Genomic DNA, 27,237 nt, shown 5'->3' with positions numbered 1-27,237 from the left:
TCTTTCTTTGCAATAAAATGTATTATTGACAGATCCCAGGTCCTAACTTGGGTGAAAGTGATCATGAAATGATAGAGTTCATGATTCTAAGGAATGGCAGGAGGGAAAACAGCACAATAAAGAGTCTGGACTTCAAGAAGACAGACTTTAGCAAACTCAGGGCAGCGGTAGTAGGTAAGCTTCCAAGGGAAGCAAGTCTAACAATTCAAGAGAGTGAGTAGTTTTCCAAAGACATTATTAAGGGCACAAGAACAACCTATCCCACTGTGCAGGAAAGATAGGAAGTATGGTAAGAAACTATACTGACAAACAGGAGATCTTCAATGATCTGAAAAAATAGCCCCACAAAAAGTGGAAACTAGGTCAAACTCCCATCTTCTTAGTAAAAAAAATCCAAATTCTCAGCCTACCTATTAGCAAGAAAGGGAGAGACACCCCACATTGTTATTGACTTTACTCTTGGGAAACACTCAAATGCTGTTTATATTATGGGCTACAGTGGCAATGTGATGACACTGTAGCTATGCAGCTGTAAACTGATGATTTGGATATACATTACACTGACGGAAGGGGTTCTCTCATTGTTATACTAACTCCACCTCCCTGAATGAGGATAGCTAGGTCAACATGAGTGTTTTTTAATCAACATACCTGCGTCAACAATGAGGGTTTATATCTGCATAGCTATGTTATTCAGGAGATCTGTAGATTTGTTGATCTATGTTTTAAGTGTAAATCAGACCTGAAATGGTACGGCTATGAACACCCCATATAAAAGCCTAGATAAAAGGAAAGAAGGGAATGGGGTGAGGAGAAGACAGGAAAATGCTAAAAAGCATTCAATAGAAAGAGCTAGAATGACACTCTACCATAGCACACCAGAAGCTTCTTCATGAAGCAGAGCCAAGCATAAACTGGCTGCAAAGTTCAGAAGCCAGCATTTACTCCCGTGATGGGCAACCAAGGCTAATGCCCTCCATCTTAGTGGGCTGCAAAATTGTCGTTACCAAGATGGTCTCCCAGGATAGGGTAGTTTTGCTACCTGTGACTGTGTACCTAGAATTTGCAGGTTGTACTGACTGTACCACAGCAGCGCTGGAATGGGATGCAGAGGGAGCACATGACTTTCACAGTCAACGTTGCATGCAATCAGCAAGCACCTCATTTCATGTGCCCTTGCTTGTAATAATAACCAGTAGGAAAAAACTATGTAAATGGAAAACAGTGGAACCTGGCAACCCTGTGCGTGGGTAACGGTAAACAAAACATCTTGAGGCCCACACACAGACCCCTGCTGGCCACAGGTTGCCCACCACTGATTTACACCATCCAGAGGGCCTCACCCACACTCTACCTCCATCCTCAAGAGTCAAAATTACTTCAGAGTTGTAGAAGTTCACACAATCAGAGGAACTTTAACCAACCTGTGTTTTGTTTTGAGCTCGATGATCCACCCTGCTCTACCTTTGCTTTTTTCTTTTTGGAAGATGCTGAATCAGAAGCTGCTGTACGCTTTTCTACAGCAGGAGTGGAGAGTGCTCGTTTTTTGAATAGCTCTCGTTCTCTTAGCAAGCTTGGATCCATAATTCTGTCACAAGAAAAAGGAATAGGGAAAATGAAAATCAAAAAGGTCAACAGGGTATCTAAAGTGTACAAAATTTTCATATTTTGCCTCTTTTTGAAAGGTAATACAGGAAGAGGAGTAATTTCAAAATGCAATTTAAAAATGTACCAAGATGTCATTCTCCAAAACAAGCATTTGAAAAGCTAATACATTAGTGTATGATTTTCTGAGATAACTCTTAGTAACTGAGTCTATAAATATGCAGAAAACAAAAACAGACATCTTAGTTTTCACTTTGAATTTCAGGCTTTGCAAAAAACAAAGGTTTTTCCAAACAAAATATTAATAAAACATTTTAATAATCTTTATCGTACAAATGAAGCAAATTTTATTTTGGGTTTGTTTACAATTCATCTATTTGGTAGTACTGTGTCATTGCAGGAAAAAAACCAAGACTGACTATAAACAAAAGTGAAAGTGACATGTCGATTTTCACTATTCAGAATTAGGGAAATCCATTATGATTAGCATATGTGGTAAAAAAGAAATTAGATATTTTCACAATCTTGTTGTTTTAATAATCTCACCTCAATAATGTATGGTAGGATAAGGATACTAGTCTCTCCGTTGAGGCTAGTTTTCCACTATAAATCTTCCCCTAATTTTTGAATTACCACCTCCTAATAACTTTAGGAAAACAGATTCCTAAGCATGAGCACAAAACAAATAATGAACAACAACTGAACTAACTCACTGGAAACTGCATTTCTTAATGCTAAACCTAGTGGACTTCTGGAAGTATGGTGTTTGAATCTTTTTGTTTTATTCTTTTTTGTTTTATTTGTTTTATGGAACATATGAACACTTGAGACAAACCAGCTGGGAGGAAGAATTTAATCAGAAAACTCTGAACTATAATTGGGAATTGTTTATGAACACCATACCAGATGCCCAAAAAACCACAATCACGGAAGGTGGCCATATTTGTTAAAAAACTGGTCAGATTTAGGTGAGAGACCTATACTAAAACAAAAGAAACGAGAAATGGAGCGTAATGAATATAAATCAGAAGATGGAAAATGCAGAAAATTGATAAGGGAAACAGGAACACAAGGAAAAATCTATGGACAGCTAAGTACAAGAAGGAGGTTTTTATTAGCATATTAGGAACAAAAAAATTCCTGACAATGCTATTAGTCCATTACTAGAGAAGTAGAACAACAGTCATGCTAGGTCAGACCAATGGTCCACCTAACGTAGTAGCCTGTTTTCAGATATTCACCAATGCCAGCTGCTTCAGAGGAAATGAGCAGAACAGAGCAATTATTGAGTGATCCATCCCCTGTTGTCCAAACTTAGTTTTTCCACAGTCACAGCCTGGGTACACTTTGAATATAATATTAGATCCCTGATTATCTTGACAAATAGCCTTTGATGGACCTATCTTCCATGAACTTACTTAATTCTTTTCATAATTATACTTTTGGCCTTCTCAGTATCCCCTGGAAAGGAGTTCCACAGGTTGACTATGAACTTTGTAGAGAAGTATTTCCATTTTAAACCTAATTTAATCAGGTGAGCCTTGATTCTTGTGTCACCTCCTTATTCACTTTCTCCACACCGGTCATGATTTTATAGACCTCTGAGAGATCTCCTTCTCACCATTATTCATCTCTTTTCCAACGTGAAAAGTCCCATTCTTGTTAATCTCTCCTAATATGAAAGCTGTTCCATACCCTTACTGCTTTTTGCTACCCTTCCTGGTAACGTTTCCAATTCTAATTGATCATTTTTTAAATGGGACAACAAGAACTGCATGCAATCTTCAAGATGTGGCCATATCATGGATTTATATAGTGACACTGTACTTAAACTACTAATTATATATCCCTTTCCTAATGGCTCCTAAAATTCTCTTAGCTTTTTTGACTGGTGCTGCACATTGAATAGATGTTTACAGACAACTATGACTCGAAGATCTCTTTCTTGAGTAGTAATAGCTAAGTTATATATACAAAAGGATGGGATCTAATTGGGATTACGTTTTCCAGTGTGCATAACTTTACATTTACCCACACTGAATTTCCTCTACCATTTTGTTACCCAGTCACTTTTTTTTTTTTAATTCCTGGTGTAACTTCTTCCAGAATGCTTTGGGCCACTGTCCTGAGTAAATTAACACGTATGCAAATTTTGCCTCCTCATTGTTCACCCCTTTTTCCAGACACTTTATAAATATGTTAAATAGCACTGCTCCATGTACAGATCCCAAAGGGACATCACTTTTTCCTCTGTCCACTATGAAAACTGATACTTAATTTCTACCCTTTATTTCTTATTTTTTAAACAGTTACTGATCCATGAGAGGACCTTTCCTCTATTCCCATTACTTCTTACTTTCCTTAAGAGCCTTGGCAAAGGCTTTCTGAAAGCCTAAGTACACTATATCTACAGGATCACCTTTGTCCATGTTTGCTGACCCCCCCCCCCAAGAATTCTAATAGATTAGCAAGACTTGATTTCCTTTTACAAAAGTCACATTGAATATTTCCCAACAAATCATGTTAATCTATGTTTCTGATTATACTGTTCTTTACTATATTTCAATCAAATTGCCAGGTACTAAAATTAGTTACTGGTCTCTAATTATTGGTGCTGGAACTAACGGTTCTGCAGCGTTGCTGGACCCTCTGGCTTGAAGCAGTTTCTATTATATCCAGGGTTTATAGTTTGATTCAATGGCTCTCATCACTCTCACTATACAGATTATTCCAGCACCATTTCCTGTAATTGTCAGGAACCTCTCTGAAAACTTCTTAAAAAAACTCAGCATCATATTAGCTATCTGCCAGTCATCTAGTTCAGAGGCTGACTTAAGCAACAGATTATATACCACAATTGTTAGCTTTGCAGTTTCATATCTGAGTTCCTTCAGAATTTTGAGATGAATCCCATCTGGTACTGAGGATCATTTACATTACAGATTACCTATCGCAGGTAGTACTACTGATACATCGTATACAAGTTCTATCAGAACTGTCTGGCTAATACCATCCGGTCCTGGTGACTTTTTACTGTTAATTTATCAATTTGTTCCAAAACCTCCTTTACTGACACCTAAGTCTGGGACAGTTCCTCAGATTCATCACCTAAAAAGAATATCTCAGGTATGCGACTCTCACACACAGCCTCTGTAAAGAAGACCAATGAGGAGAAGCTAAATTAATGATTTGCAATGGCCTTTTCTTTCTTGAGTGCTTCTTCAGAATCCTTGATCATCCAGTTGCTCCACTGATTGAAAGACTTTCTGCTTAAATATTTTGCTGTAAGTTTTTTAATCCTTTGTTAGTTGCTCTTCATATTCTTTTGGCCTACCTAATTAAAATTTTACACTTAACTTGCCCGAGTTTATTCTCCTTTTTATCATCCTCATGAGGACCTGAATTCCTGATTTTTTTTTAAAAGATGCCTTTTTGTCTCTTTTCTTGTACTTTGCTATTTAGAATTATCAATACCAATGCAGAAGAGACAAGTGTGTTCAATAAATATTCCTGTTCTGTATTGGGTAAGTGGGGGGACAGAAGTACAATACAACCTCAGAGTTACGAACACCTCAGGAATGGAGGTTATTCATAACTGAACAAAACAGTTCTATCAAAAGTTTACAACTGAACATTGTCTTAATAGTTTTGAAGCTTTACAACACAGTATAAAATGCTGCTTTCCATTTACTTTTAGTAGTTTGTGTTCAACAAAGTACAGGGTGGGGTTTTTTTTGTTCTCTACTGGTGCCTTTGCACGTTGAGTTCCAAATGAATTGTGCAGCTGATTGATCACTTCATAACTCTGGTGTTTGTAACTCTGAGATTCTATTGTAGTTATATATCATATCAGAAAACTCTTTCCTTTCCAGCACTCTCTCAGGAGGATGTTAAACAGAAGCTACATTTTAAAATCAGCAGCTCTGGATAACTTGTATCCAAGAGTTTTAAAAGATGGCTCAAGAGCTCACTAGACTGTTAATGTTCTTAATAAGTCATGGAAAACCCAGGACTTTATAGAAGATTAGAAAAAAAGTAAATGTTCGAACTATTTTAAAAGGGTAAAGTGGGATGATCCGGATAATTGTAGGTCTGTCAGTCTAACATCGACTCTGAGTAAGAGAACAGAAAAGCTGATACAGGATTCAATAAAGAATTAAAAGAGAATACTATAGTCAATGCCAATCAAGATGGGTTCATGGAAAATAGATCCTGTCAACATAACAAGGTCTTTTTCTGATGACATTACAAGTTATATTTAGAAAAGTATCAGTGTTGGTGTAATATTTAATTTCCGTAAGGCATCTGAAATGGTACTACAGAACATTTTGATTGATTTTATAACTTTCCATTTTTTAATATGGCATACGGTAAATGGATGAAAATCTGGCTGTTCGGTCTCAAAATATAATCAAAGAAGAAATCATCAAACAAGTGTGATTCCAATGCAATGCTTCAGGGATCAGGTTTCATCCTAGGCTATTTAACATTTTCATCAGTGACCCGGAAGAAAACGTAAAGTCATCAGTGATAAAGTTTGCATGTGACTCCAAAAGTGGAGAAGTGATTCAGAGCAATAATATATAAAAAGAGCCAGTGATTCAAAGCAATCTGGATTGCTTGGTAAACTAGACACAAGTAAACAATACGCAATTTAATATGGCACAATGTACATACACCAAGAACAAAGAACGCCAGCCATATTTATGCAATGGGGGACTCTATTCTGGGAAGCAGTGACTCTGAAAAAGATGTGGGGATCATTCTAGATAACCAGCAGAACATGAGCTCCAGTAAAATGCTATAGCCCAGAAGGCTAATGTGTTCCTTACAGGGGAATCTTGAGTCGAAGTAAGAGATTCTACCTCCATATTTTGCACTGGTGCAACCACTGTTGGAATACTGCATCCAGTGCTAATGGATGATGTTAATAAATTCAAGAAGGTTAGAAAACATTACATGTAGTGAGATTCTCGAGGTGCTCACTTTATTTAGATTAATAAAGAGAAAATTTGATTTCAACACAGTCTAGATATCTACCGTATTTTAGCGAATATAACCCGCGGAAAAAATTACCAAGAGTTGTGGTGGCTTCTCCGCCACTCACAATTTTTAAATTAACATTGGATATTTTTCTGAAAGACATGCTGTAGGAATTATTTTAGAGAAACTCTATGGCATCTCTTAAACATGAGAACAGACTTAATGATGACATTGGGTCTTCTGGCTCTGGAAGTTACAAAGAAAACTGGACAAATTATTTGTGATAGAAGGTTTTCTGTAGTCTTTACATTTTCTTGTTCATATGTCAGAAACTAAATACTCCAGATCTAATATTATATTGGTGTCTTCTAGTTTTGTGGTGTTATTTAGGTATAAACAACAATATTGGCAAGGTTCTAGAACTGCATATCGGTGCTATTCTGTGGGATTGCTAGGTCCTAAATGAGTCCATCTGCCAGCTTCCATGAACATATTATACAAATCTGCATGGACTCTGGTACAATTTACAAAGCCCGGACCAGGCAGGCTTTCAAAGAAAATGCCCTAAACAAAGGATGGTCTCAAACATTGTTACTTATGTATCAATAATTTAAAGAAAACGCTTTATCAGAAAAGCCATTCACAAAGCCTGAAAACTAGGAAGTACAATATAAAGAGTAGGATTAAAAGTTTAACATAAACCTAGAGAGGAAAAAAAAATCAACGATTAAGAAAAATTACACGAATTTTTTATATTTTTAAATTTAAAGGTTTATTTTTTAAATAAACATTTACAATTACATTTGAAGATGACAATGTTAAGCAATAAACTTATTACAATCATTTAAATTAAATACAAAAATAATATTAACCAGCAAATTATTTAAAGAAAGTCTAACCACTGCAACAGTGAAAGTCACTGGTTAAGCAGCTGGAAGCAAAGTTTGCTGAACTGCTAAACCAGATTTTGACAGTAATAGTCTTTGATACAGGCGCAAAAAAAAAAATCTATCTTTATGTCAATTTATTCAACTAGTTCAGTTCAATTACTAGTCTATTCAATGTTAATAAATCAAATGGGAATTGAAGCTGAATAAAAGCTAGTTTTTATTTATAGACTGAAAAAGGAAAGCAAAGTGTGAGAGGATGGGATGTACTGGTTCTACAAGGACATGGTGACCAGAACTGATCACAAGTCAATGCATAAACTACAGACAACTTCCTTTAATATATTAGTTACTTTTAAATACAAAACATGTTGAGAAAATTTAATTTTTTATGAATTCAGCACTTCGGACAATTTAAAATGCTATTTCCACTTAATGCACTTTAATTTAAATGTGAATTTCCTTGCCAATAGAGCTTGGCACAAATAATAAAAAAATAATCATCTTGTAAAACAATAAATGTATCATTCATGATTTTCTAACAATCAAAATGTAAAAACTAAAAATGTGAACTAAATGTAAATCAAGCTATATAAGTGCTTAAATGTAAATAGCTACACCATATACCCCTAGTTAGCAATAAGCAGCACCACATCTAGTGTAAACGGAAAATCAACTTTTCTTTGGGAAAATAACTAAAAGTACAAATGGACAACGAAAACTGAATTACATCCAGGTTTCTGCTTGATTATTTAAATTGTTAGTAAGGTTGGAAAGGAAGCTCTTTGGGGGTACCGACTGTTTTTTCTTCTATTTGTACAGCATCTAGCACAATAGGCTTCTGCTCAATGATTAGGGCTGCTAAGCATTATGGGAATATGAATAAACAAACAGTAGAAAATATCTTACAACAAAGACAAGTATAGTTCATGTGCCACTGCCCCATTCTAGGACCTTTACAAAAGACAAAGGATATTTTACAACTATATTAGCAACTTGCTATCTATAAACTGCGGATGCATAGACTTTGGAGGGAGAGATGCACACCCACCTCCCTTCCTCTGCACACCTAGGTGTGTGCGTGACTGGATTGGAGGGTGGGGAGAGGAAGGTTCCCTGGCCTTCCTGAAATGTGTACAGCTTGAACCTATTCTAGTACTCTCTGGTCTGGTATGATTTTAGTTAGCTCGATGTCCACTCATCATGAGTGTGGCCATGTTTCCCATGGTCCCATACAACTGGAAAATGTTACTAGACGCCCAAGTCCCAGTCTAAATAACCAAGACCCCTATAGGACTCAAGATGTCAATGGTATGGAATAGCACCTCGTTACCTTATGCTATAGGTTACCAAGGATAGATAGGGGACTCCCTACACTCTGTGCTTCCCCCTTGCTAGTGCTCATGGATAATTACACAGGACACCATCAGTTTAATCACTTGTCTACTGTCACAACACTTGAGCAAGCCACCACTACAGGAAGAAGCCATGGACTTGGTGAGAGACTCGGATAGGAACATGATGATCGAATCAGATGTTGGAAGTAGAGGGTACGGAAGTGGTTTCCATTATATCTACACAGGACTTACAGTTAAAGTCAATGGTTCTCAGCACCCACATTATAAAAATTATTCTAGCTCCTCTGGTTTGAGTGACACTTGGCAATAAGTAGCAAACCCATGAGCCCTGCTGTTGTTTTCTATTAGAGCTGTCGAGACAGGACTACAGCATCCCTGGGGCCAGTTCTGCACAACAGCTTGACTCAATGTAACTAATTCTGACTGTGAGTGAGTGGCGAAAGGGGGATCCCCTTGGGCCCCTGCAACTCTTGGGGGAGGAGGGGAAGGAAGGGCTCTCCTTGGGCCCTGCAACCCTTGGGGGAGGAGGGGAAGGAAGGGCTCTCCTTGGGAATATGCAGCTGGGGGCAGCGGGGGTGGTGCAAGGAAGCTCTTGGCGGGCCTAGTCGCCTCTGTGCAAGAGGGGGAAAGGAGGGACCCCCTGTGGCCCCCGCAGCTGTGTAGGGGCAGGTGAGAAGGCAGGGACCCCCCTGCTGCTCGGTGGCAAGAGAGAGACTCTCCCGAGCCATGGAGTGCAGCGCTGGTGGGGGAGGGAACCCCCCAACCAATGCAATGGGGGGGTTAGAAAGCAGGACACCTGGCCCACGCAGCTCGAGGGGGGCAGACACGGGACCCCCCCCCCGGCTCACGCAGCTCGAGGGGGGCAGACACGGGACCCCCCCCCCGGCTCACGCAGCTCGAGGGGGGCAGACACGGGACCCCCCCCCGGCTCACGCAGCTCGAGGGGGGCAGACTCGGGACCCCCCCCGGCTCACGCAGCTCGAGGGGGGCAGACTCGGGACCCCCCCCGGCTCACACAGCTCGGGGGGGAGGGGCAGACACGGGACCCCCCCCGGCTCACGCAGCTCGTGGGGGAGGGGCAGACACGGGACCCCCCCCCCCCCGGCTCACGCAGCTCGTGGGGGAGGGGCAGACACGGGACCCCCCCCCGGCTCACGCAGCTCGTGGGGGAGGGGCAGACTCGGGACCCCCCCCCGGCTCACACAGCTCGGGGGGGAGGGGCAGACACGGGACCCCCCCCGGCTCACGCAGCTCGTGGGGGAGGGGCAGACACGGGACCCCCCCCCCCGGCTCACGCAGCTCGTGGGGGAGGGGCAGACACGGGACCCCCCCCCCCCCGGCTCACGCAGCTCGTGGGGGAGGGGCAGACACGGGACCCCCCCCCGGCTCACGCAGCTCGAGGGGGGCAGACTCGGGACCCCCCCCCGGCTCACGCAGCTCGGGGGGGGAGGGGCAGACACGGGACCCATCCGCCTACGCAGCTCGGGGTGGGAGGGGGGCGCCCTCGCGCTCCCAGGCTGCCCCGCTCCAACCGCCCCGCTCGCGCCCGAGAACTCACCGGCGCGCGAGGCCGCCCGACGCGGGAAGGCGGGCGGGGGGCACGGGGGAGCAGGAGGAGGGGGGGACGACGCTGGCTTCGGCGGCTGCTGCGCTCCTATTGGCCCAGCGGCCGGGTACAGCGTCAGCTCAGAACGCCATACGTGGGGCGCAGGGAGCCTGCGCGGTGCGCACTGGAACTGCGCAGGCGCCGTGAGAGCCGCTGCCCTCCCTCGGCCCGCACGTGGCTCGCGGCGCGTCAATTAACTGTAGCGAGCGGCAGAGCAGGGGCTGCAAGGGAGCCCCGTGTGGATTGTGCAAAGCCGGGCTGGGGGCGGAGGGGGGACTCGTACCAGCAGCACAGGAGCCGCAATGCCCTAAGCGTCTCCCCCAGGCCATGCAGCGCGGGAGGGAGCCAGCCTGTAACCCCCGGGAGGATTTAAAAGTCTCTTATCCATTTGTACCTGAAGTCTCATCATAGCTCCTAAATTTGTCTTAGCTGTTGCTGTGATGCCCTGAATTGCACGCCCCTCCTGGTGACCCATTGTAAGGGCAGCTTTGCTCGAGCCAAGCATTTGAGCTTTTATTTAAACCCCCAGACCAAAACAATCACAATAGAAGGTAAACTGAAAAAACAACCAATAGTCTGGTAGCACTTTGTAAACTTACAGAACATGTAGAAAGCGGCGAGGAGTCCTGAGGCACCTTATAGACTAACAGAAGTGTAGGAGCATAAGCTTTCGTGGGCAAAGACCCACTTCCTCAGATGCACGAAAGCTTATGCTCCAACACTTCAGTTAGTCTATAAGGTGCCACAGGACTCCTCTCCGCTTTTGCAGATTCAGACTAACACGGCTACCCCTCTGATACTTGAAAACATGTAGAAAGTATTTGTTTGGGGGGAGGAGGGGGAGAGAGAAGAGAAAGGGTATGGTCTGGATTTTTGTTTTGTTTTAAATGTTCCTATATAAGTACGAAACAAGCAGCCCATTGAAAGCACTAACAATATTTCCAATGATTTGAGGATAAGTAAAGGTAATCTTAATACGGGTTGAGTGGCTCTAGTCCAGCACCCTTAGGATCTGATAGAAGGTCAGTATTGTCTAGCAGCATGACCAACACTTCCAGGCTGTGTCTACACTGGGCCACTTATTCCAGAAAAGCAGCCGCTTTTCCAGAATAACTTGAAAGCTGTCTGCACTGGCCGTTTGCTTTTCCGGAAAAGCAATGACGATCTACTGTAAAATTGTCAGTGCTTTTCCGGAAAAACTATGCTGCTCCCATTCGGGCAAAAGTCCTTTTCTGGAAAAACTGTTCCAGAAAAGGGCCAGTGTAGACAGCACAGTAGTCTTTTCCGCAAAAAGCCTCGATTGCGAAAATGACGATCGGGGCTTTTTTCCGGAAAAGTGCGTCTACATTGGCCACGGACGCTTTTCCGGAAAAAGTGCTTTTCTGGAAAAGCATCCTGCCAATGTAGACGCACTTTTTCCGGTAATACTTATAACGGAAAACTGTTCCGTTTTAAGCATTTCTGGAAAAGGGTGCCAGTGTAGACGTAGCCCCACTGTTTATTGGGGTTTTAGAAGACATTTAGGGATAAATTAGAACTAAACAGCACAGAACACTGACAGCCAAGGCTGGTGACTGTAAACAAACTTTATGGGACAGTGGGAAACTTGGTTATGCCCATCCATATAACCCATCCATATAACAAAAATCAGGCCAGATTGTGGATGTTGTCAGACCAGACAGTGCCAGACTAGAGTGGGTCAACCCATATATTTTAGTTTTAAGAACAGATTAATCAATTCAGCTGAGCATCCAAAAGCAGCTGAACTGTACTGGTGAATCTGGCCACTAATAACAATTGATCGATTCATTCAAAAGTTCATGTTCCTATATTTTATAATTGTAACTATATGGAAAATTTGAAGAATCTATATTATATTCCATGATTAACATAATTTAAGTCACAGTGAAGACTGGTAAAATGTGGAATATTTTAATGCACAATTTTAACTCTAATTAGAAAATTTACTTGCACATTCTTAGAAAATTCACTAAAAACTCAGATATTAAGTGTAGTGAGTTTGGGGAGAATATGTTGTACTTTTTATGCATAACGAGAAGTTGCTTTAAATGCTAAGTGCAACTCAACCTGACTTATGGAATCACTCACTACTGGAGCCTCTATTACAAAAAGTCTTACCGGTAATACTTTAAGAAAATGGTCTACATTTACTCAGAACCAAAATACTAACTCCCTGTTTTTATTTAAACATCCTCTGGTAATGTGTGAAAGCTAAAGGCTGAAATATTGTGCTTATGCAGGGGAAGAAGAAAGTTCTTAATAGGTAGCAAGTTAAAACAAACATAAGGAAGTACTTCACAAAACACACAATCATCCTGTGGAACTCCTTGGCAGAGGATGTTGTGAAGTACAAGATCTGTAACAGGGTTCAAAAAAGAGCTAGATGAATTCATGGAAGATAGGTCCACCAATGGCTATTAGCCAAGATGGGTAGGAATGGTGTCTCTAGCCTCTGTTAGGAACTGAGACTGGGCAAACAGGCTACATCAACACGGCACACTTATTTTGGAATAAGCTATTTTGGAAGAAATACTCTGAAATAGCTTATTTCGAGATTGTGCATGTACACTACAGGGAAGCCTCAAAATTAGTCTCGGGCAGGCTCCCCTAATCTGGATGTACTACCTCAATGTAGAGCCCCAGGAAGCACTAGGGAGTAATTACTTTGAATGGGCCTGGGGGAGGAGCTATTTTGAAATAGCAGCAGTGGAGTGTTCACACTACTGCTATTCCAAAAAAAATTATTTCAAAAGAGGCATTACTCCTTGTGGAATGAGGTTTACAGAATCCAGAATAAGCCGCCCGTCATTTTGATATTGCAAAATAACAGAATTGTGTAGACGCTCGCAAAGTTATTTCGGAATAACGTCCATTATTCCGAAACAGCGTTGTTGTGTAGACGCATTCCTAGGATTGGATCAATTGATGATTAACTGTTCTTTTCATTCCCGTTAGGGCACCTGGCATTGGCCACTATCGGAAGATAGAATTCTGGGCTAGATGGACCTTTGTTCTGACCCAGCATGGCCATTCTTATGTTTAAGTGAACCTGACTATAAACAAAAATTGACCAATCTAAGTGAAGTGCAAAAAGTAAACAATACAAATACTGTAAAATCTTTTCAATATTTTAAAATTCCCTGTTTTAAGAAGCTAAAATGTTATTAATGTATGAAAGGAAGTTTTGTTTAAAAAGAAATCTGACTGTCCTTGCATTCAATAGGGGAAGATAAGATCTTGTACATCAAGTTTCAGTTTGGAGCAGTTGTATACAGCAGAGATCCAATCACCTGAGATAGCCCCATACAAAAAAAGTTTTGGCATAGCTAGTAGAGCATGGTTTCTAAAGAATCTTCACTCCCAAAATAACTTTTATTACACCGTGTAATACTTTTCCAAGATGATATTCCTTATCCATAATGCTGGGACCAGTATGGCATATTTTAAAACTGTTTTACTGATCTACAAAGAAAAGAGGTCAGATAGCATCACTGTTGTTCCTTCCTACAACAGTTTTCACCCTCTTTTATATGTCTATCACCAATTTGAGTTAGAAATACATTTAGTTTCCTTTAGAATTCCATTTATTGTCACATTGCTAAACTACAAACTTAAATACTTTTATTTAAAACAAAAGTAGGATACTGTAGTGAGGTTGCACTCTGATAAAACGTGATTATGTTTTTAAAAATATGCTGCTTACTATTTAATACTATAAAGTGAAATACACTCATTTCAGCTTTCCGAGCACTTCTTTTTCTGACTCTTTTTTCAGTGTCAGTCCTCATTCTCATGCCACTAAAATAAGTTTCTAAAAATAAAACGAATAAAAGGAAGTACTTCTTCACAGAACACTCAGTCAACCTGTGGAACTCCTTGGCAGAGGATGTTGTGAAAGCCAAGATCAATTATAATCAATCAATTACATTTGTTAAACAGAACTAACATGATACATACAATTGAAAAGCAAGTGACCTCATTACTATCTACTGTGTAAATCTACCTATTGTTAACCACAAACTTTGTATACTGTCTTTTTTTTCTTGTCACATTTTATTTAACCTCATTTTTTGAGGGTTACAGAATCTTTCGAAACGAGGCATTTCTGTCGAAAGATCCCTGTCTTAGCCACGTTTTTTTTTTTCAAAAAGTGGCTTCAAAAAAAAAAGTTGTGGCCGCCATTATGCAAATGAAGCACAGGAAATTCAAATTCCGGCTTCATTTACAATTTCAATATGTCTAATTTACATCCCTTTATCAAAAAAGGGATGTAGTTTAGACATACCCAAAGAGACCTTGGGGAGAGGCTCCCTCCCGAGGTCAGATACAGTCTGACCCCTGCACTGCACAGTCTAATATCAGCTCCTCTCCCTTGCCAGCACCATGAAACCCACCCTAGAGCCAGACCTGGACATGCACTTCCTGAGAGCTGCTCTGAACACGGTCCTGGACACAGAACAGGACACCTCCCAAGGCCAGGTAGAGCTGCCTCTTCTGATTCCCTTCTGCCAGGAGCAGCCTCAGCTCCCTGGTCCCTTGATTGGCTGTAGCTGCAGAGACGGTTGGGTGGCAGAGATGGAAGAAACAGCAGCAGGGTTGGCTCCTTCCCTCCAGAAGGGATCAAGTTATCTCCTGGGGGATCCCTTCCTTCCATGCACATTTTGTGTTTTGCCCAACTGCCACCCATAGCAGCTTAGCGCTTCCTTACTCTGCTGCCTACGAGACTCTCCATAGAGATTTGCCAAGGTCATAGGTTGACGAACCAGTTGACATCCTGCCCAGAACCCTTGCTAATTGCCTGCAGTGGGGTGTGAACGAGCAAGGCCAGGCCATGTGTTTGGTGGGGTGGGGGGAAGGGAAGGTTCAATAATGCATCCCACAGACCACAGAGACCCACATCCTGTGGCAGGTGTAGCCCCAGTTTCCGTAACTGACCCTTGGCTCTCCCTTGCTTTGCAGGCCCTGAACAAGATCTTGCCAGAGATCCTGGCTGGCTGAGTCCCCAGACATAGGACAGACTCCACAATATCTTGGAGGGAAGCCCCACAAGGAGGGGCGGGGGCAATTTTACCCTAGATCTTAGGAAGACTGGTCAAGAGAGACTGAAAGATCCATCTCCCAGTCTGTCGTCCTAGCTGTGCCCCTGTGGATCGACCTTGGCCAGGGCAGTAGATGCAATGCAGTGTCAGGCCCTGCCTCTTCGAAGAACAGAGCTCTGCCTCAGTCTGTTGAGCACTAACCACCTGACTGGCTGGAGGAGTGAGAGTCTGAACTCCTTCACTTCTCTGCTGGAAGTAACACAGGATCCCCTGCTAACTCTGTGAGCTGCACACCAGGGTGTGCTTACTCTCATGAACTGAGACTCATTTCCACCTGTCATGACCCCTGTGATCAATTGTCCACCAGAAAGAGCCATGACAGACTCTGGATCCTGAAGTACCTGTGACCTTGGAAAAAAGGGGCTTCCCTAAAAAATCCAACCCACGCTGTCCACACATTTCAGAAACTGAAATTCCAAACATCAGTCTTATGAGATAAAATTTCAAATAAGTTTGCTTTCTCAAAAAAGGTAAGCGAACAGGATTACAGGAAGAAATGAACAATAAACTACATCTACTGTAAGGACTGTTAATGCAACATTTTATTATAAAAAATACACCACAGAAAATGCATAACAGAACTTTAAATGGTATTAGTCTCATGTTTCCCCATATAATACAGTGGGTTCTATACACTACCTCTTAATTTAGATATACTGCACCATCTTATCAGATCAGAGCAGATCTAACTTTGATAGATGCAGAATGTTGATCTGACATGTCCAATATGGATTAGCAGCAAGGTAACATAACACTTACTTGTTTTGCAGTTTTGAAGCAGCTGCAAGGTCCTCCAATTTTTTCCACTTTCTTCCATGCCTACTACCATCCTCAGAAAAAAAAGTTGGCATCTGCTCAATGGGAATTGACGAGAATAAGATGATGAACATGTGCATTTATCCTCCGCTGAACACAATAGCACTTGAGACAATCTGGAAATGACTTCACAGAAGTTGCCCAAATATTCACATTTAGATGGTAATAGAAAATAAACTGATACAGTAAAAATCTTGGAAAGTTTTATCCTAACAGTGAAAGTAACAGCCTGTATAAACCATATTAATGTGAGCTAATGTAACCCTTGAGTCAGTCCTTTATGTACTTGAATTCAAGATGTAGTCACTTCCCACAAAGTGACAAGGTTCAAAAACTGAGGGACTCTAGTTCCAGTCCAAGCTCAGTTGTAGTTTCAGCGTTGAACAAAGATGTACTTCAGAATGGTAGTTGTCCTGGAAGCTAAAAATAACCCATCTTTCATGTAGTGCTTTCCATTCGATTCTCAATGGCAATCGAGCCAGAAGACTTATATATATGATCTCACAGAGCTTCTTTAGAAGAGAAGGTTGTTTATCTCCAACTTCAACCAAAAAGACCTTTTTTTGCTCCCACTTTGGATTTCTTGCCAGTAGTAACTGAAGACTCAGTTCCCTTTGAAGTTTCAAACCATTCTGGTAGCTTCCTCTTTGCAAGCTGAGTCTGGAAGGAGAGAAGTTAGTATAGTATAATACAAGGTGCTACAGTAATAATAGGGACTATTCCACACCTCACCTGAATTGTGCATGTGGAGAAACGCAATGATGTTACATCACTATCAGACTCTACACATGCTGTATGAGCAAAAGGTGCCATATTTTCACCATGACCTTGGTGAACATAAAGTACAATCCACCACTAGAGCAACAGAATGCGCTGGGACGTGGCAGTACAGCATACCAGCATCTCTCTGAAGCGGTTCTTCAGAATCTCAGCTTGTGTTTTAAAAAAAGCCTCTAGCTGTTGCGGTTGCGAAGAAAACCTCAAAAATATGAATAAGTGTCCCTGGGGCAACAACTTGTATGAGAGTCTTCAGAGCCTGGCACAACCCTCTGCCCCACTCAGCCCAATGAGGGGTTCACACAGCTGTCTAGAGAGGACAATTTAAATCAGCGTTTCTTAAAGTGTGTTCTGTGGCACACCGGTGTGCCGCGAGACAGTCGGAGGTGTGCCGCAGAGAGAATAGAATTCAAAATGGCCACCCTTAAAGGGACAAGCCTCTTTCTCCCCCTCCCCCCATAAAAAAATCCTTGGTGTTCTCCATAAAAAAAATTATTGTTTGGTGTTCCTTGGTCTTAAAAAGTTTAAAAAACACTGATTTAAATGCTGACATTAACTATTTCTTTGGTCATGGCACATAACAAAGGGGAGGGAGAGCTCTGTACCACTCCCTGTGAGTGACAGCTCCTTTCAGTGGCCTGAGAGAGGCACCAGCATGTCTCCCAACCAAGCCCACAGAGTCTGGCAGAGCCATAAGCATGTACAAGCTCCACCCAGGAGCAGCCAAGCCAGAGAGGGGTGAAGCTGCACACACAAGAGTGACCATATCTCATTTTGGTGATTTCACAGGCAGGCCTTATTTTCTGTGAAGATGAGTGCACTGCAGAAGGGTGGGTGAGATTCTGTGGCCTGCACTGTGCAGGGGGTCAGACTAGATGATCATAATGGTCCCTTCTGACCTTTGAGTCTATGAGTCTACCTCAAAGGGAAAAATAGTAATTTGTATGGATATGTCTACACAGCAAAGAAAAACCTGCAGCTGGCCCATGCCAGTCAAGTCAGGCTCGGAGGAATCAGGCTGCAGGGCTGTTTCACTCCAGGGTAGGGGTGGGGCATGAGGTCTAGGACCCCACGAAGCCTAACAGATTACAGATCAGAGCAGTACCTTGGACTGGGAGTCACTGAACAGTTCTTCTTCATCAGGATCCACGGCAGGCTGATTCCAGGAGGCTAAATGGAGGGAGGTTTGATGGCTTGGTCCACCCCGTACTGCATTCGGGAGTTGTCTGTCATCCATCTTGCTGCTCTTCACAAACTTCCCATTTTAGAAGAAAACATGGCCTGTTAAAGCAAGCTTTCCACTTAAAGCATTAAGACTCAAAATCCTTAATATTGCATATGTGGAAAGTTCTTTACTTTGAAAATAAGCTTACATTGTAGTAAAGGAGGGCTATACAGTGCCTTCTAATGAATTAAATCGCTAGTTCATTTACAACTTTTTGATCCAATCAGAACTTTGGGAAATGGAGCCCCATTATTTCAAATACTAGCCGCTGAAATGTGTGTTTCAACAGCCCTGTTGGTAACATTAGGTACTGTATCCACTTCTTACTGCTCAGAGGTGTTTTTTTCAGTGAAAGGGATAGTTAATATTAGGGATATTAACTTTTGGGTATTTGTGTAAACGTATAACCCCTTAAAAGCTGACTCCCTGCAAGCACTGGCTCTTGCCTGCCTCTCTCCCCACCCACCTATGTGGGAGGCAGCAAGTGGGGGACAGGCAGCTCCCCAAGTGTGCCGGCTCCTGCCGGCCCCTCCCCACTCCATGCTGCTGCCTCTGATACAGAGGCAGCAAGTGGGGGAATGGGGAGTGGGTGTAGTCAATAGGATTAATTGATAAGCCCAGGCTTATCAGTTAATTATGCAGTCAATTGCGGGTTGACATCCCTAGTTAACACAGAGAGATTGACTGAGATGTTTCTATCCACTAAGGCTTTTGTACAACAACGATCACCCTACTCTTTAAGTGCTGGGAAATTTCAGCCCAAAATAAAGCTATTCAGAAAGACGCACAATCAAAACTAGGGTGCTGAAATAGATTACCCATCTCGCTCACTACCAGCAAAACAATTACATGTGTTAGACAGATTTACCCAAGGTGAAGAATCAATATATGGATGATCTTCTTCTTTCCTGGACACAAACTTGTATGTGTGTGTGGTTGGCTTCACTGATTTCCCCTTTAAAAACAATAACAAATTAGGGATGTTAAAATGTATTTAAGTAAACAAACCACTGGTCTGACCCAGTGTGGCCGTGCTTATGAATGACCTGTCATGTAGCGCTTCTGATCTCTGCTGCCAGAGGGTCACAGTGTCCAAAAGTCCATTGTGCTCCCAAATGCCCAGCACAGTCTTCAATCTATCCGAGGCTTTCATAAGGCTCCATTGCGCTATGCATCTGAGCACTTCACAATCTTTAATGTGTTACCGTCACAGCGCCGCTGTGAGGTAGGGCATTATCCCTGCTTAACAGATGGGGACCATGGCACAGGGAGCCTCCGTGACTTGGCCAAGGTCACACAGGAAGTCTGTATAAGATCTTCATAATTCCAGCCAGAAGAAGGTAGCGTATGAACAATGCAGGAGAGACACTTCTGAGCATTCATATCATTTAACCTCAGGGCAGGAAAGAACATGGGATCGCAAAAGCTTCCTTTCTCCACCTGAAACTCCAAACAGCCCTTCTCGTGGAAAACACAGGAGCCACCTGGCTGAAGGAGGGAGGAACAGAGATGTTTGGTTTTCCCCTTTCCACTTGGTAAGAGGCTGTCAACTAAGAAGGGTCCCCCTCCATGTGTGGCTGCTGGGGGCATTATCTGGCCCCATATGCCTTGAAATTACAATGGGAGGGATCACTCCCAGAGGTAATGGGGGAAACCGGTCTCCATTAGCTACTCAGATACCGCCAATATGGCTGCCATCCAATGTCAGTTACAATTTTTGTACCTTAGACACCTGTACTTTCAAGCCCTGAGCAAACCACACACACTTAAAGCAGCAGCTATCAGGAAGTGCAAACTTACAGGCACTTCCAATATTGCCCAGCGCTGTGAGGTCTTCTAGAAACACACTTCCATTCTGTGGTGTATCTGGAATCTTAAACACATTATTTTTGGATGTTTCTCCGGTACAAAGATGATTTAAGTGATCAACCACAGGTTCAGAACTTGAGCTGCAATAATAATGCAACTACTTTCATTGGTACCCGATGTTTGAGAGGTTAATTAGAACACCACTTAATGGCTTTATAAAAACACCTTAAATCTAACAGGCTATTGAAGCAGACTGGTTTATAACTTTGTTTACTAACCTCTGTTTCAGTCCATGAGATTCTTTCCTTGCTTTTCTGGGCTGGCCCTGTACTGGCTCGCAGCCCATCGGACTCAGACAATAAGCTTTTCTTGCCGGAATTACCCGGCTGGCCCACATGCACATTTTCACTCCCTTTCTGCAGCAGGGCAATTGCCATCCTGATCAGGTACAGCTCGATATTTGCAGGAACAAGTTCTTTTATTGCTGTCATTCTGGTCACATCTTGGAGGGAAAATGTACATTTGTGATCAATTCCCCAAGTTCCTGAAGTGTTTCACGAAATTAGAGTTCAGAGAGCACTCCTTTGAGTTTTGGGGAAGAAAGAGTCCACATCAATAGCCACTGAATTTTCCCCACATTAAAGCACAGCATCTTTTATGGCATGGAAGGGACTAAATAATACAATACAATACGCAGCGTTATGTTCATCAAAAAGGAAAATATTAGCCTCATTTACAATCATGCAACCCCACTGCATTCAACTTTCATCCCATTAGCACTCTTCTCCCCATCTTCCCTACCCCTATTCCAGCCTGTTGCTGTACTTTAAAGGCAGCTAGGCTCTTCTACAGTTTTCCTCTTATTTTAAGACACTGCATTGGCAATACTCTGAATTCATTTTCCTGCCAAAGAGGAGTATTGTAGGAGTCTGGCCACCTATGATTGGTAGTAGACAGCAGCAGAAAACAAGTCATTTCAAACTCTTCTCTCTCACTGATCTTGCTGCTTTTCTGCAGCACTGGCCATTGCAACCCTCACCTTCTGTTACACTGAAATTGGGATTCTCTGAGCACCCCGTTGAGTTTATGCAGCCGAAAGTGAGTTGAAGGTGCCTGGATAGCTCCCTCTAACTGCTCCTAAAAATACTTCTCAGTGCATTGAAAACACCAGAAGTATGAAGGAGTCTGGAAATTGCAGAGAAACAAAACCTCTCCAAAAGCTAACAGGTCATATATATATACAGACAGAGACAGAGACAGAGTATGTGTGTGTGTGTGTGTGTGTCTACACCTAACATTTAAAATTGTATAAAACTATCTCCTTTATATTTGCTCTTGTTCTCATAGCGTAAGAATGTGTACCTTTAAATTGGTGTTTAAGAAGATGGCATGGCATTTTTATTGTTTTATTTAAACAAAATAGATTAGAAAAGGACCGTGTTCAATCACAGTATCAATTTTAACACAAAATAACAAACGTCTGTTATTTCTTCATTTTCATCCAGAGCAGAGGTCATTTTCTCAGTTAAAAGTGAGAGAGAGAGAGAGAGAGAGAGACAGCAGTCCTAAAGCCAGCAGCAGGCCTCCAAGTCAGTGTTGGGATAAAGAACGACCCTCCCTGGATTGATTCGGAACAGCCATCAGCTTCCGCAGCATAAGCAACACATAACAGCACTTCCAGAATGCTTGCCACCCGACGTTCTCACAGCGCTGTGTGAGCTTTATCATTCCCACTTAGACACAGGCTGGGATTGCCAAAGAAGTCTTGTGCTCAGCTTCCTGAGGTATATTTGAAATCCCAAAGGTTTAGCATTGACAGTGAATACAGAGCTTTGCATCATGGCAGCTCTTTGCATTACCTCAATAACTACCAGAGTTCATTGTCACTACAAGTATTTGTGATAATAGCAAACTAACCAGATAATAGCAAACTAACCAGAGTAACATGTTCTCCTTAACCACATGTTAAGGTCATGAAAGGCACTTTTCAACAGGACCACTTCCAACTCAGCCAAGTGCTTAGGCAGTATATCACATATAATGGGTGACAGGGCTAGTATGCTAAGATTCCTTTGTATTTAGGCCCGAGAGGAAGGCCCTCATTTGTCACAAATATAATTTGCTCTTATTTTGATAAAAGGGGGACTTTTCTGTCATCAAGTCAGCCAACCTCGTGTCAGCACTTCCTACAAACCCAATGTCGTGCTACAGGTCTGCCTGAACTCTCCTTAAGGCACCCCCTGCAGCTTCTTCCCCCATCCTCAGCATCACACCTCCAGTGGTCGAGTGCTGTCACTGGCAATCTCCTCCTCAACTCTGCCTTGACCCTCTAACCATTACATGCCACAAGGTGGCACTGGTTCCCTTCATAAGCAATGCCACAGCTTCAGAGAGGTAAGCTGAGAAGGGACCATTATGATCATCTAGTTAGACCCCCTGTAGAACACAGGGGAGAGACCGTCCCTGAATTAGTTCCTGTTTGAATAGAGCAGATCTATGATTAAAAAATACACAACCTTGATTTAAAGACGCCAAGTGATGGAGTATCTACCACCTCTCTTGGTAAATTGCTCCACCCAGTGATTTCCCTCACTGTTAAAAGTGTAAAAACTTAAAACACAACCAATGGTCCTACAGAACCTTCGAGACTAACAAAAATGTAGACGTAAACTGAAAAAACAACAAAAAGTCTGGTACACTTTATAGACTAACAAAACATGTAGATGGTATCATGAACTTTCGTGTGCACAACCCATTTCTTCAGATGAATGGAGTAAGAGGTTCAGGGTACAAATAAATAGCAGAGAAGAGAGGCTCGGGAGGTAAAGAGAAGGATAAAAAATAGGAACAAATATTGTCAATTAGAGTTTCTGTGCTAAATGAGGCTAACAGAGTGGGCTGTAAGTACCCAGAATTTAGCTTTTTATGTCATTAGGGTGTGACATGTAGCGGCCCATCCAGTTCAGGTCTTTGTTCAGACCTTGATTATAGGCAGAGTTTGACAAATAATGCAATCTACTTGCCTGTGGCGAGTAGACTGCAACCCGGAAGTGCCGGGTTCGGGCAATCTGCGCATGCGCAGAACGATCTGCGTATGCGCAGATCGCTGGACAGAGCGGCTGGCGAGCGGGGCTTGACGCGGTTCGGCGAGCCCTGATTATATGTATTAAACTTGTAAATGAAACCAAGTTCCACAGCTTCTCTCTCCAGCTTTTTTTTTGAAATTGCTTTGTAGATCCGCTAGTGAGTGCCTGAGCAAGTATTTTATTTCTAATCTGATATTTGCTTATAACTTAACAACTGCTCTCAATCTGCTATCTAGAAATAAAGTAATTACAGAATACAACTGAATCATCTCTGGTAAATATTGCCAATATTCTTCATTTTACTTAAAAGGGACATTAGCAGTTTACATCCAAAACCTAGCTTAAAGAGACACTTAACCGAACCTAATATGCACAGAAGTGTTTTCCTAATTTTTGTAGTTAAATGAAACTAGATTCTTCAATAAGCTCTGCGACAAGAGTGTAGCAGCCGAAACACCACAGCATTGTGTTAGCACATGGAAATAAAGGACTATGAAGGTAGCAGTCAGGTGTCCCAGCTGAGTGAACACACCACACTGTGCAAGTCATTCAGATTGGATGAGGTTATCTGTAGTACACATAAGAAACTTATCTTGATAGTGCTAGTTAAGAAGTACATAGCTCAGGTTTCAGTGTGGTAGCCATGTTAATCTGTTTCAGCCAAAACAACAGAAATGACATGACTTGCCCAAAACCATGCAGTAAATAAGTGGAAGAACTGGGAATTGAAACCCTGCTTTTGGGCTATCATTATAGACTTCAATCACTAGATCAGGTGCCTAGATAACATTACATAATTCTGCTAAGTTTTAAAATGCACGTAACTTATTAATTTATGCATGTGGTTCCCTTTGTCACCCAAGTATCTTAACTGACCCAGGTTTATGATGTGAGGAAATTTAAGAACTTTTCAAGGATTCACTTGGCATGCCACTAGTGCCTAGCTATTCACTACGGCCAACATTCTCAAAGGCAGAAGCTGAAGTTAGGTGCCTAAATATGGACACAACTATGTCTGGATCTTTTTACGTATTGTTAAGACACCAATCTTCTGTCTGCACTCAACTCAGAAGTTCTTAAAGAAAGCTCTCTTCTTCCTTACTTCTATGGCTTGAGGCGGTGGCTTGCCATGCACCCTTTCTCCCCCATTGACTTCAAACCCAAGTGGCAGGCTATTTGCCCTGCCCTGCTCAGCTGGGCTCAGAAATGAGTCCTCTGAATGACGGACTCTCAGCAAAAGAAGAAACAGGATATGCAGATTCCCAATGACAGTCACTGATACCTTCAGACTGGAGCTGTGCTTCTCACCTGAGTTTATGGGAGGGTCGTGGATGACATCAGTAATCACCTTCTGGATCTCACGAGTCAGACCCACTCGTTCTAGGTCGACTGGATAGCCAGCTTTCATGGCTTGGAACAAATGAGTGCCAACCACAGAGAGAGGCAGAGACCTGCTTGCACTTATACTCTTCTGGGGAAACAATGAGAGAAGAAATCTGAAGTGGTAACGTGTATGAGATCTAACAAAAAGTAACCAAAGCCCTCTTTGAATCCCATCACTGACTTCCCCTTTCTCTGCTGTATCACACAAGTTTCTTGTGTTCACTTCCAAGACCATCCACAGCCTATTCCTACTTACCTTGGATCGTTCATTCACTGCCTCCTATTGGCCCACCGCTAGACCCTTTATCACCAATTGCTAAATGTTCAAACTAGCACTTTGGTGTTTTCTCCCATGTTGCCTTGCATGCCTGGGAGCTGCTCCTCATAAACCTTTGGGAAACTATCTTCTTATTCTCCTTTAAAATCTTCCTTAGGCTTGGTCTAAACGGCATACTCACTCTGGTTTATCTACAGTGCTTAGGGGTGTGAAAAATCCACCCACCTAAGCAAACTAGTTATGCCGACCTTAAACCCCTGGGGAGAGAACGCTTCCTCTGCGAGAGGTGGTAGCTACGCTGACAGGGAAGAACTGCTGATACAGTGCTATCAAGCTGACGGGACAACACTTCCCCATCAACTTACAGCTTCTTTACCAGACATGCTACAGCAGCATGCTACAGCAGCTGCACCGACATAAATGTGTAGTGCAGATCTGCCCTCAAATGTCTCCCACTAAGATGCCTACAAAAAATATGACAATGGTTAGGCTGATGGTTCACTGAGACCATTGCCTGTCACGCCTTGATGTTTACATGTACTCCCCTGCCTGTCAGTATTAATCAGTTGTCTCTTCTCTTATGTTCATTGTAATTTCTTTAGGGCAGGGATTGTCTGTCTGTTCTGTGTCTGTACGGCACCAAGCACAGCAGTGTTGTAGTCTGGCACTGTGGTAACACAAACAGTAAATGATAATGCCTGGTGCATGCCACTTCACAAACCAACAGCATGAATTGGAGACCAGTGCCTTTGGCTGCAAAACAAGAATGCCAAACCACTTCGCTGGGCACATTTTTCTGATCTCTTTCAGATACTGGATCCAATTTGTCAAAAGGTTTCATTTCAAAATATTATTTCTGGCTTGGAGAGCAAGTTCCCACTGTGGCCCTGAGACCCCCAGACATAGAAACGGTGCTGCTCGGTATGTCGAAGGAGCAGAACCCAGAGCTCCATCCTTTAGCAGTGGCCATGGAGCTGCTCCAGACTCTGCTACACTGGGGTTAGGGCAAAAAGAGACAACGAGCTGTTGCCAGGATCTATATGCTACTCTGGGAGGCTGCATCTCTATGGTTGGCTCCAGACCTCTGGCCTGCTCACAATCCCTTCTACATGGCTATGGAGACAGACATCACCAGGGTCTGCTCTGCTCTCTGGAAGAAGTGGATCAATCCCTGAGCATGGCAATCTACACCATGCAAAGGGAATCCTATTGTCACTGTATATGGGGCCTTCCACAGCTGTTCCTGGACTCCAGGACTTCGTTGTCATAGAGAGAGAGTTTTATGGTAATGTAGTCGCTCTGCTGTGTAATCAGCTCCACTCACATGTTATGGTCAGTTTGTTAAAGCCTAAAACATCACCTCATAAAGCAGCTAATTATCCACATCTTAACTGCAAGAGATCTGTGAATTTAGCAACCTTTGCCAAGTCCTTATGCCGCTGAAGAACACGGGTGGCACTACCAGAATAGAAATAACCAACACAAAATTGATTATTTCACATTCTTTTAAGTGGACTCCATTACCACAGTCTTAGGAGAACCTCTTTGATTTTCCTTTACTAAAGTTGGACTTTTTTAAAGAACAGATTTAAAATTAATTATTTTCCCTGAAAGAATCAGGCTTTATGTTTCTTTTATTGACTTTTCCCCAGACAATACACATAGGGGAAATGCAATAATAATGGTTATTTGATACTGGGCATCAAATTACCTAACACTAATTGTACTATTGCGTCTTGTTAATTAGTCCTTGGGCATTTTAATTTAGTGACTACCTGACAAGGCTCACTCTTACACTCTTGGGAGGGATAACAGAAGCTTGAAGCTATTTCAGCATCATGCCAAAGGATCAAAGAGTTGATAAAAAGTCAGCTGCTTAACAAACCATATAAAAGTAATGGATTACGGAACACGCCTTCAAAGGGCATAGACCAAAGTGCGTATTTCAGCGAGTGTATTATGGTTCTTTGACTATACAACAAATTAATAAAGAGTTCAATGCCAAGTCCATGTTAAGGTCACATCACGATTAAGGATGTTAAGGACTAGTCGACTCCCTTCCTTTGCTGCCTCTTATCAGATAGAGGCAGCAAGTGGGAGAAGAGGGGGTACTGTATTACAAAGCGGCAGTGCTGCACGGAGCCTATACCCTGGGCTCCGTGCGGTGCTGTCACTTTGAAATGCCATGGTGGCATTTCAAAGGATCAGCGCTGCACAGAGGCCAGGATCAGCTGTGCGGTGCTGCCCCTTTGAAATGTTGCCACAGCGTTTCAAAGCGGCAGCGCTGCATGGAGTCGGGATTCCC

General features: G+C 42.5%; 2 protein-coding genes across 12 annotated transcripts in view; both read right to left on the bottom strand.

The window, feature by feature from the left end:
- GTF2E2 (general transcription factor IIE subunit 2) overlaps window positions 1-10,557 on the bottom strand; it is a 43,841-nt gene extending 33,284 nt beyond the window's left edge. Inside the window, exons 1-2 of the mRNA XM_006125382.4 lie at window positions 10,392-10,557; window positions 1,425-1,588 (exon numbers count right to left, since the gene is read on the bottom strand). Coding sequence (XP_006125444.1) covers window positions 1,425-1,584 — 160 coding nt within the window. The 5' untranslated portion in view covers window positions 1,585-1,588; window positions 10,392-10,557. The remainder of the gene's footprint in view (window positions 1-1,424; window positions 1,589-10,391) is intronic.
- A 5,526-nt stretch (window positions 10,558-16,083) lies between these two features.
- Window positions 16,084-27,237, bottom strand: part of WRN (WRN RecQ like helicase) — an 86,668-nt gene continuing 75,514 nt past the window's right edge. For all 11 annotated transcript variants that reach the window (XM_075929328.1, XM_075929322.1, XM_075929329.1 and 8 more), the window contains 5 exons: window positions 24,581-24,743; window positions 20,465-20,688; window positions 19,246-19,332; window positions 18,258-18,407; window positions 16,084-17,035 (listed from right to left, as the gene is read on the bottom strand). In XM_075929328.1, the coding sequence (XP_075785443.1) occupies window positions 16,919-17,035; window positions 18,258-18,407; window positions 19,246-19,332; window positions 20,465-20,688; window positions 24,581-24,743 (741 nt within the window). In that variant the 3' untranslated portion in view covers window positions 16,084-16,918. The remainder of the gene's footprint in view (window positions 17,036-18,257; window positions 18,408-19,245; window positions 19,333-20,464; window positions 20,689-24,580; window positions 24,744-27,237) is intronic.

This window comes from Pelodiscus sinensis, chromosome 5 (genome assembly GCF_049634645.1).
Source record: "Pelodiscus sinensis isolate JC-2024 chromosome 5, ASM4963464v1, whole genome shotgun sequence".
NCBI lineage: Eukaryota > Metazoa > Chordata > Testudines > Trionychidae > Pelodiscus > Pelodiscus sinensis.
Note: the sequence above shows the minus strand (reverse complement) of the source record. Positions and strands in the feature narration are given on the sequence as shown.